The sequence below is a fragment of the Macrosteles quadrilineatus genome, unplaced genomic scaffold, assembly GCF_028750875.1.
Source record: "Macrosteles quadrilineatus isolate MER2022 unplaced genomic scaffold, UCM_ALF_1.0 Scaffold_8__2_contigs__length_117827958, whole genome shotgun sequence".
Classification (NCBI taxonomy): Eukaryota; Metazoa; Arthropoda; class Insecta; order Hemiptera; family Cicadellidae; genus Macrosteles; species Macrosteles quadrilineatus.
This window is the reverse complement of record NW_026542601.1, coordinates 46,659,914-46,672,074: the sequence shown is the minus strand read 5'-3', so window position 1 is coordinate 46,672,074 and position 12,161 is coordinate 46,659,914. Positions and strand designations below refer to the sequence as shown.

General features: G+C 33.1%; 1 protein-coding gene across 2 annotated transcripts in view; it reads left to right on the top strand.

Moving 5' to 3' along the window:
• LOC129000855 (uncharacterized) overlaps window positions 1-12,161 on the top strand; it is a 253,328-nt gene that overhangs the window by 215,760 nt on the left and 25,407 nt on the right. For both annotated transcript variants that reach the window (XM_054427905.1, XM_054427904.1), the window contains one exon: window positions 9,270-9,694. In XM_054427905.1, coding sequence (XP_054283880.1) covers window positions 9,270-9,694 — 425 coding nt within the window. The remainder of the gene's footprint in view (window positions 1-9,269; window positions 9,695-12,161) is intronic.

Genomic DNA, 12,161 nt, shown 5'->3' with positions numbered 1-12,161 from the left:
TCCCACTAGACCAGCTCGCCCAGAGGTCAACAAAGAGTCTCTGTGATTGGTCCGTTCGAATTCATATCACTCATTTTCTACCATCCCATCGCCTCAGTAAATTGTATAGAAGTATAAATCTTCTCTATTAGATTAAAACTAATAGTACTAAGATTCATAGATTGGAGTTCTCGTTTACTTAACTCACATTTTAGTTAAATAAAAGTTTATCTGTTGATAGATGAGTGAACTAAGTGACCGAATCGCTGTAGCGGATTTTTATCCCCCTGGAATTTTACCGCTGGGCAAAACTGATGTCACAAACCAGGTGGTAAAATTCCGGCCGCGAACTTTCGAGTTGCACAACATCAGTTTGATGGATTAAAGGTGAAACTAAACGCATATTTTTACGGTTGTGAATTTAATCAGAACGCATCAAATTATAAAAACCTAGAGTGTACGGGCCGGAATTTTACCCCCGGACTTTTACCCCATGGCCAGATATATTTTCTTTTTTTTTCAGTTTTAATTTAATAGTAAACGTTGTATTATTAAGTAGCCTATCTTAATTTATCTGTAACCCTAACTAATCAAACATGTTTTTAATATTAACTAGTGTACATGTTGCTCGAATTCGAGCAATTGTAAAGTATTACAGGATTTGCAAAGCAATAACAATCATACTTAGCTATCAACATTTCAACAAAATCACACCTACCTTCCCTGTAGCAGCAAACCTTAGTCCTCATATTAAAATTAACTTAATATTATTTAGATAGGAAAAAAATGACCATTTTAAGGGAATAATTAACCTTTGTTGAGCGGAGCGAGCGAAGCTCTTTGGGATCAACTTCAATGCAACAAATAGAGAAACATCACTCAATAACGGCTGAACGCATTTTAGTAAAACTTAACAAAATTACTTAGACTAATAGTGAGATGGTTTTTAAAGAAACAAATTTCAATTAGATATTGCTAATGCAATTTAAAACGAACTTAAAATTTCCAATTTTTAACATTAGGCTTATGGGACTAAAGTAGCCATGACAGGTTTTTTGTTTACAAGAAAAATGTAAACAAGATACCCATAAGGTATTTCTGAACCTTCTAGACTTTTCTTTTAAACGTTTTTAAGCCATTCCTATGATCCTAATAAACCAGAAAATACCGTTAAAACATTTTTTTAAGGCGCGGAATTCACTGCAAATCGAGAAAATATACGGAACTACTTTCTCAATACGCGGAGCATAAACAAGGAGCGGAGGGATACGGACCGGTGACTACTTTCTTGGGAACCTATATGTGTTGCCAGCTGATTAGAAACAGCCAATGTTAGAAATCAGAATTTAATAAGCGATATATCGAACCGCATCGAAATCGATATTTACTCTCAAATCACGTTTGTTCCGCTCAACTGGCTTTTACCTCTCTGAAAGCAACCCTAGTATTAATTAAGCCAGGTAAATGGAAATTCGCTTAGTCTGAAGGTTTGCTGCGGAAACACAATTTTAATAACAGCAAAGATTGAAGAATCTGAATTACTTATACCATGAATTTATCTAACAATTATTTCCTGTAAAATATTATTACAGCAGTTCAAAAATATTGAAACTAACTCGATCAACAAATGATGTTGAAAGAATTCCATACTAATGGCATTAACATATAGTTTGACAGTTCCATTTAATCAATGTTAAATGTTAACATTCGGGCATAGACAAAAATGATTCGGGCGAGTGACATATTTGATAATTGTTTATGATCCCTACCGTTCCTGTTCTAATAATCATGCAGTATTTAATATGTTTGAACCAGCTGTGTTGAAATCAAAATTAATTTGACAGTTAGTTCTGTTTGTTTACATTTTTTTATTTTGTGGGTTTGTTCTTTGTTACCATAGATACCATCAATAAATATTTCACTCTTAATTTCTGACAACAGCTGGAGTTCCATAACAAATTTTGTTTTCCATGTTAATCTTATGGATAAATACGAAACTTTAAAGGGCCCCAGGGCCTCACTCTCTAATTATTTCCTTAGAAAAAAAAGTTTCCTGCACAACTTCACGTTACGCTCTTTCCAGTGACACTAAAAACATGTCAATTGGTTCAGTAGTTTCGGAGGAGTAATTGTCACAAAAAACCTGCTTGCGTATTAAATAAGTACTAGTGGACCTGTGCGGTTCAATGCCCCGCAAAATGACATATGAATTTAGAAAACAAATTCATCGCATTATATATTGACTCGACGTCGAAAATTAAATGCAGTAATAATGAAGCCTTGGAAGGGAAGCAGTTCAGCCATTTTCTAGCTGTATGTGTATTACATTTAGTAAATTAATAAGTGTTCAGGTTCAAGTATGTTATAGGCAGCGAGCAAGGTTATAGGGTAGTTATTTTTTAAAGATTTTTAAAACACATTTAACAAAAAATTTTATCATATCAAACCAATAGGCCTATGTAGCATATTTTGAGGGTCATAAAAATGCTGCTTGAAGAAAACACACTTTTAAAAATAAACACTAAAAAACAATATCTTTATCACAAAATCACTTCCATGAATACTACGATTTTAGCCTTAAAGTTACCTTCAGGAAGATTACCCTGGTCAGAGTTTTCCGTAACAAATATGCGTATCCTATTAAAAGATGTAGCCTTACTTAAAACAACATATAATATAGTTGCTCATGACTCAATTGGTCTGGGTAAGAACAGCGCTGCAAATGCCAAAGGTAACAGAAATTAGCATCTTTCCATTTTGAAAGGTAAGTTTGTTTCAGACGGGTAAATCTTTATCCTCGAAATCAAAATATGTCCCCACTCACTTGTTCCAGTTAAGACTTTACATTCTATTAAGTTGTTAACCATTGATTCTGATCACATGAAGCCTTGTGCCCTTTTTGATATATTAATATTCCTCATCAATAAAACCACTGCCCCCTTTTATTAGTCTAATCTGTTTCTTGGCCATCCACTGACCTCTATATTTAAAAACTCAGTTGGATTTTCTAGATAGGTGTCTCCGCCTTCGTCTGTTTTTAAGGACCCACTCTTCTTCCCCTTGGTATACTGACAATTAATTACCTGACTTGTCAAGTTCATGTAGTAATTCAATAATACTGTTAGTTTATAAAGAAAATTAGATAAAAGTTACTTGGCTTGGTGCTTTCATAACTGCAAACTCAAAATACACCCACAAGTAAAAAAGAATGGTCAAAAAAACTATGTGTAATAACATTATTCACATGAAGTAGGTGATTTGTTTGATTTGTCGATCAGCTGTTTAGTTTCAAATGAATTAATAATGTCAAAGATTTGTGATTTAAATACATAAATTATTATAGTAAAGTTTTCTAAATCATGGTAACTTGTTCTCCACTAAATTTTACTATTCCCAGCATTAAAATAAAGTATTAAGATCCATTATGGGTAAACTTTAAGGTAGGCTACACAATCCTTGATTGAAATGTAGTAGGTATACATTAAGAGTTATAATACACAGCAATTATTATGTAGTAGACTTTGACTATTTTCAAGTAGCAAACATATGTTTCTGGAAATAAAAATTATCTCCCATGTTATCCTTATGGAGAAATACGAAACTTTAAAGGGCTCCAGGGCCTCAATATCTCATTATTTCCCTAAAAAGAAAGTTTCCTGCACAACTTCACGTTACCCTCTTTCCAATGACACCAAAAACATGTCAATCGGTTCAGTAGTTTCGGAGGAGTAATTGTCACAAAAAACCTGCTTGCGTATTAAATAAGTATAGATACTAGTGTACATCTTGCTCGAAATCGAGCAATTGCAAAGAAGTACAGGAGTTATTTACAAACAAATTACTTGGTTGAAAACTTATAACGGTCATAATTTCCAATGATTTTAAAAAAGCAAAAGAGCCAACTAAAAGATTATCAACCAATGGACTTACAATTTACATAACAGTCCTTTTCCATTTTAAAGGGTGAATTTTTAACAATCAAACTGCCCATGGACGGGAAAAGGTAAGCTTACAATTTAAGGTCGACGTAAAAAAAGGCTGTCAGCTTTTATTAAGTACCGTACCTAAGTTATCTAGCCAATTCGTAGACAATAAGGTGTAAGCTACTTTAAACTCTACAGGACAAAGTTAGGTAATAACTGGCAGAAATCTGAAATGGTGTTATTTATCATAGGCTTAGTCATATGCCAAATCCTTAAAACTTAAAATAAAAATTTAATAACTAACTTATATCATTAAACACAAACCAACATCCAAAACTATACACATTTTTAATACAACTTCGATAATTTACACATTGACTGTTTACAACATATATTTTTCTTCTCACTATTAATTTTTGCTTCGGAACGGGAAACATTTGTTTCATAATTATTGAAATAGATTTATAATAATCTATCATATAGTTTAAGATTAAATAAACCTACCACATAGTTGTTTTATTTTTTTTTTATCAGCTGTCTAAAATTGTGAAATAGGCATTTGACAGTTCTGGTTGTTTACATTTAAATGTCAAAGCAAAAGTAAACATTGTGAATTTTCTCATGCTTCCATGGAGACCAATTATCAATATTTAATTTCTGACAACAGCTGGAGTTTCAAAACAACTTTTGTTTCCCATGTTAATCTTATGGAGAAATACGAAACTTTAAAGGGCCCACTCTCTAATTATTTCCCTAAAAAGAAAGTTTCCTGCACAACTTCGCGTTACGCTCTTTCCAATGACACCAAAAACATGTCAATCGGTTCAGTAGTTTTGGAGGAGTAATTGTCACAAAATTCCTGCTTGCGTATTAAATAAGTACTAGTGTCCCTGTTGCTCGAATTCGAGCAATTGCTAAGTAAATATTTGTAGCAAACTGTTATAATACTATATTAGCAAACTTATTGACTGTTTAGGATTAACCTATGCTCTTCTTCTCACTTTTGATTTCTGACAACAGCTGGAGTTTCATAACAATTTTTATTTCCAATGTTAATCTTATGGAGAAATACGAAACTTTATAGGGCTCCAGGGCCTCACTCTCTCATTATTTCCCTAAAAAGAAAGTTTCCTGCACAACTTCACGCTACGCTCTTTCCAATGACACCAAAAACATGACAATCGGTTCAGTAGTTTCGGAGGAGTAATTGTCACAAAAATCCTGCTTGCGTATTAAATAAGTATAGATATATAGATAATATATATATATATATAGATTTTGATATTCGAGTTTCGGGATTAGATTTTTGGAACTGTTGGTTAATATGTATATACAAACAAATGGGTTTCATTGCAGTAGTCAACACGACAATTGGTTGAATACTTTGTACTGAATGCCTACAACTACATTTTACAACAGGTATTTCGATTACCTTTCTCAGTACAAACCATGAAATAATATAGCTCATTGTTTGTGCCTAAAGAAACAAAATGCATGAGTTATTGAACAACAGAAACGAAATAAATTGTTTTTCCACAGTGGTAAGCCTATAATAAATCGTTTAAGAAAAGTTCGCCCATTTATCACTTAAATGAGATACAGTACTCAATTTGTTATACATACTTATTAACATATATAAAACATACTCCCTTCGTATGATATTGGCCAACAGTTGACCCCAAACCCAAATCCCGAATATCAAAATACTAGTTGAGATTACAAATAAATTAAGATAAGGCTACCTAATAATAAAATATAAATTAAAACTGAAAGAAGAAAATTATTCATTCTCAATAATTTCTTCATCTGACTCGGTGGTAAAATTCCGGGGAATAAAAATCCAGGCGTAAAAATCCAGGGGTTACAAATCCGGGGGTAAAAATTCGGGGGTAAAAATCCAGGCCGTACATTCACATTTGTCTAAACGCTTGCTATTTAGACAGGGGGTAAAATTCCGGTTTTTATTGCTAATATAATTAATCACGCTCAGTTTATGTTCATTAGACTTCCAAATCCGCGGGGGTAAAATTCCGCCCGCGAACAAACTTAAGAGCGCTCAGGTTACTACGTCATAGTGACGTCAGCTTTACCCAGGGGGTAAAGCTCAGGGGATAGAATTCCTGCGACCCAACGAATCTATGTATCATGTATAGCGGAGTAGGAGATCAAAGGTCCGCTTGTCAGATTGTCTGTGTGATCGGGTCGCGAAAACTCAAGAACCGTTGCACTAATAGCATTCAATTATTTTGCACAAATAATTATGACACCATTGGAGAGACGATTCCGCTTGGTAGCATCGATGTATATAACCTAACTGGATCGCGCCCTGCAACGAGAGTACAGCGCTGAAAACGAGTCGGCGCTCAATAGGCTCCCCCCACCACAAGTGGGGTATCACCATACCCACGCGGCGCCGAAGAATGACTCGTGCGTTGACTTCGGAGTTTAAATGATACATGTTGACCTATCGGATTTAAATGCTCATTTGCTCAAATGAAAACCGCTAATTTTAATAAATAATTTGATACCAATTGTTATAAACTAACTGGAATAGAACTAGAGTTATGGATCGTTGATTAAAAACAAAACCTGAAATATTTTTTATTTTCGTTGTTTGGAGGCTCACAGTTCAGAAAGAATCTTGTCCGATTTGAATAGCTAAAATCTCAAATTAAGGCCCATAATTTATTGATTATTTCTATTTTGAAACATATAAAATACATGAACAATACTGAAGCTATTTATTTTTAATCATCGAAAGACCTTATAAAAGATACATTTTATTTTTGTTGTTCACCTTGCATTTGCTTGAAACTCGTCCGATTTGAATACTAATAGCTTAAATGAAAGCCGGTATTTCACCAAATGTCTTTAGACCTAAACATATGACGTATCACAATCATAACTTGAGATACTAATCTTTAATTGTAGTAAAATTTCGGAAAAATTCAAATATTCCTTCATTAGAGGCTTATAAATTACCTTAATCTTGTTTGATTTGAATGATTGACGTCTCATATGAAAACCCGTAATTTAACAGTTATTTCAAGACCAAAACGAAGTCTTTGGCTTCCTTCATTCAAACTGAAGATATATGAAAAGCTATAAGACAATTTTTAGAATTATAGCTCCCTATAATATGTACAGGGTGTCCTGGAGCTCCAACTCACTACCAATATTGTGGGGCATTGCTCCTGAGTAAGAAACAGATCTATATATGATATTTAATTTGTCCGGAAGTCCTTATTTACTCACACAACCGCAATTTTGTTTTTCACTTATTAATTTTTTTCTAAAAAGTGGTTAATTTTGAGTTAATTATGAAAGAAAATTGTAAATAGCCGACATTTTGTTTTATGAATTTGAAATATTTTCAATAATTCTTTGTAGCTTTGAATTGTTGTCATAAATGTTTGTGCAAAGTTTCAATTTCGTATCTTTAACCACTCTTACGAAAAAAAAATTATAAGTGAAAGAAACAAAATGGTGGCTGTGTGAGTAACTAAGGACTTCCAAGCTAATGAATTCATATGTGCTTTGGGCTTTGGCATCAAAGATGTTTGCTAGCAATGTGTTCCGAGACCACGGATCAAACAGAGGTCTTAGTGAAGACAATCATGATCTTACGCTCATTAAAATTATATGCATGTTGTTTTAAAAAGTATATTGCCAAAAGTATTTAAAAAAACCTAAAAAGTAATGTTTCAAACCTCGGCGTTCGGCAGAAGCTAAATAAACTTATTTTGTGTATCCAGGTCTATCAATGGCAAATGATTGTTATATGTAAAAGCTGTATTGTTGATTAGATTATTTAACTTGTAAATATATCTACGACAGTTGTTTAGTTTTATTAGCTTTGATTATTCTACATCGTAACTACTATACCCAGGAAATGTCTTACAGTACTGTAGTTTTTCTTAATATTGTAAGAGTAAAAAAATAATTTTATATAATATGATTTAATGTCAACGGATGTACTATCCAACCCAAATGACAGAATAAAATAATCCATATCAATACATATACCATCAAAACTGTGTTATAAATCCAAGACTACAAGAAAGTTTAATTTAAAATATGTGTTCTGGGTCGGAATATTATAATTTAAAGAATGTACCTATGAAAAATAATTACATACAGTACCATACACGAAAAGAGAAATTCGTTAAAACATTTTGGTGATAATAAATAAGTAAAAATGTGCGATATGTCGGCGGTCACAATGCTACTTCAATGCTATGGCCCACTGCGGTTCCCCACTTGTGGTGGGGGGAGCGGCGCGGCGGCGGCGGACCGTTTTCGTTTACCAGCCGAGCGCGATCCAGTTAGGTTATATACATCGATGCTTGGTAGTAACAATAAAACCCTAAAAATACAATTTTAAATTTGTCCCATAATAATAACATTAGAAGCTACCTTCTTCTTTTTAGCGAAATTCCCCTATAGGGAATAAGCTATTACCGTAGTACTCATGGTAAGACCTGGACCCGGGACCGATTTACTTTTTCGTTTTGAGGTCCCTAGAGACCAAAAACACCATCCGTTCAAATATATATATATATATATATATATATATATTTATTTATATATGTGTCCGTTAGCACGATAACTTGAGCAAAAATCATCCGATTTTGATGAAATTTGGTACAAACGTGTAAACCTACGTTTATTTGAACAAGTTCGCGAACCAGCATGATCGGACTATGGGAACAGGGGTTTATGGGGGGTTTTATGAGGCAATAATTAGTTTTTCCCATTTTTTACCCTTAAAACTTAACATTTAGCATTTTCTTTCCAAACCATTTTGTAGAGCTTAAAAAACAAATAATTTAGTATATTGAAGCGTTATTATGCGCCTATTGATTACGGAGAAAATTCCAAAAAACTGTAAATTTAAAATTCCCATGTTATTCTTATGGAGAATAAGTAAACTGTTCTAGTTTGCTTGTTTATGATCATATTTTAATAAAATTTGGATAATGCATTCATTTCATACTAAGCTATTAACATTTTACAAAAACACCTTTTTACCCCCCCTGTTGCAGCAAACCTAAGTACTCGTTAAACTAATGTTATTTAAATAAGGAATAAATGTGATATTTTTAAGGAGGCATTTTAGTGTAAATCCAATCAGGCAAATGGAAATTCACTTAGTCTGCAGGTTTGCTGCGGCGGGGGTATTATTTATTTACATTCACCTCCAACAATTTTGTTGTTTACTTTAGGCAAAGAGAAAATTTTTTTCCTATAAACTCTTTCATTCATAAGGTTATCATTAATAAGGCATTTTAAAATTATTTGCAATTGTGTTCTGAAATGACTTTTAATTTATAATTATTGTATTAACAACCTAAAACCAATTTTCAGATCAAAGATTAGTTGAGGACGACTCAAGCTTTAAAGAAAAGAAATTTGAAGTTAAAAGATACTTTAAAAAACATTCCAAAACGTCAGTAATACAATACATCATCCTTGAATGCTACAAAATTAGTGATCCAAAATCATCAAGAGGAGTTACAACTTTCTTCGGGATAATTAAAACCACGCAAGGACTTATTTTGGCAAAAGTAAAAGCCTTAAACTGTTTTGATGATTTAAATATATTTAAAATCGTTTTGAGTTATGTTATGATAAAGAAAGGTGATGGAAGCGGAGCGTCTCTTGATCTGGACTTCACAACCCCACCAGAACTTGGCCAAAAGTCTTGGTTCTACGGAAGTGCAACTGCAGATACTGAAGTTATTTTGTTCATGGAAAAGTCAAAAAGTCCTCATTATAATTTATGGAGCATGGTACGTAAGTTACAATAGTACAATAATGGGTTTAAAAACAAACGATAAAAGATTATACGTTACTCCACCTAAAGTGACGGGTACAATTTGATCTCGTCAATATAAGTTTACATTGAGCATTCAAACCCTTTTGCTTGTATATTATATTTGTAAATTAATTGTTTGAGTTCAATAAATTTCATATAATCTTGCCACAATAAATCATACTAGCAATATACATCACTATCCCAAAGGAAAGATAAGTTAACAGAGGCTATGCAAACTTCACACAACTATGATGATCTGGGTTAGTACCCAGGCTCAGGCTATTTAAAACTCATTCTGAATTAATCCTTAAACCGTCTCAAGAAATGTTTTTAGATTCGTGCCATATTACTAATAATAACATAATAATAACACATTTGTTGATTATGTACATAATATTAAGAACCAAGTATAGTAGTTACACAGCAACACTGTAGACTAGGCGGACCTTTATTTTCCTGGTTGGACTGTCACTAAAATGCTTCCTTTAGAATGCCACATTTATATTTTACTATTAATATATGAAACCCGTCGAAATCGATTGCTATCTTGAGGTTTCACTCAAATTCATAAAACTACGTTAGATATAGTGTAGTTATTAAAATCTTATTTGGATGGTATTTGGACCGTATCAGTGAATCGCCCTTTTTGGTCATAAGCAATACTGAATTTTTATCAGCGGGAGGCAGCTGTATTCCGAATCTTATGTAGGCCTATGTAGTAAATTCCCGTATAAAGAATGGTGGGATCTGATTTCAAGGAGATTAAACCTTGTATCAAGTCATCTTCTGTTGAAAAGGTTGTACCAGGAAGGAAGGTCAATCACTCTTGTGCTAAATATCCTCACAGTTGAAGTGCAGTGTTTTACAAATATCACATTCGAGAGCAGTGAGCCATTGTCGAAATAGATCACTATAAATCAACTGTCAAGATCATAGCATCTACCTCAGATTTCTCTACAAAAACAAACTTCTAATTGGCATCATAAAAATAAACTTAGTTGCTATTACAATTTCTCTCCTCTACCAAAACCATGGATCTTGAACGATAGAACTTGAACATGGCTCACTTCCTCAACGTACTCCTTTACACTTGCATGGTTTTTATTTTATGACACAATTTTCTCCCGAAAAAACTATACTATTCCGATTATAGAAAACATGTATGCTAATAATCTCACGAAAGCTCTTGCGTTTATTTTATGTAATAATAAATCATATTATTGAAATTAGACCAAAAAGGCGAGTACCAAACCCCTACAATAAATATACGCAAGCCCTATAAGGAATAATTATCTATTCCTTTAATATTCATATGTTCATAATTTTAGGCCTATTACATTTTCTAAATGCATTAAAGCATAGATTTTTTAACAATCAAATTTAAATCGTATCTTAATTTTTTTCTGTTTTAATTTATTAAAAACTTATCATTCAGGGGAAAATCAATTTTAAAACCACAAAATAATGTCACCATTTCACTTTTACAGATTTAAAAAATGTTTATATCACGTCGTGACCTTTACAATACGAACTAAGTATTAACAGCTGTGTCATAAAAACATTTTGTAAGCTTATCCATCTGGGGAAGGGCCTTTAAAGGCCTCTAGGCCATAGCCCCAAGGGACCTCGTTACCTCGGTACCTCGTACAAGATGTTACCTCGTTTCTCTTTTGATGGCTCATCTACAGACAAAGACCTTTCTTTAGACACCCCTACCAAATTCCTACGCGCAGCCGTTCTCTTAAAGCTGTGACAAAACCTCTGTTTCTTATCGTCCATAGAATAACAACATAGGAATGGAATTTTAAAGGCCACTGGGGCAGAGTCCAAAAGTAATTGACCTCTTTCTCTTTTGAGGGCTTATCTACACACCAAGACCTTTCTTAAGACACCTCTACCGAGTTTCTACGCCCAGTCGTTCTCTCAAATTAGTGGAGACAAAGAAAAACAGTTTCAAATCATTACATTGATAACATTAGGTTTAGTAAGTGCTTACGTTTGCTGCTATAGGGAAGGTAATTAAGTGTGTTTTAGTGACATTTTTTAGGGAGCTTGGTATGCAACAGATTAATTTGATCAAAATATATCCTAAAATACGCAGATTACATCTCAGGTTTATTTTACTCCTCACATAGCACAGGAATTTTAAATTAACTATTTAATGTATGAAATTTTGTATTTTATCCGTAATCATTCGCTTACCAATATGATTTAGTATGCTAAATTATCTTGTTTAAAGAAGTACAAAATTATTAGAAAAAGAATTCAAATTTTCATAATTTGAGATGTTTGTGGAATTTAATATAATACGTAAGTTTACACATTTGTTAAACTGATATATTTGAGGTCTCTTTTGGGACCTCAAAACGAAAAATTAAATCAGTCCCTAGATCTAGGTCTAGATCAGATCTAGGTTTAACCATGAGATCTGCGGTATTGGC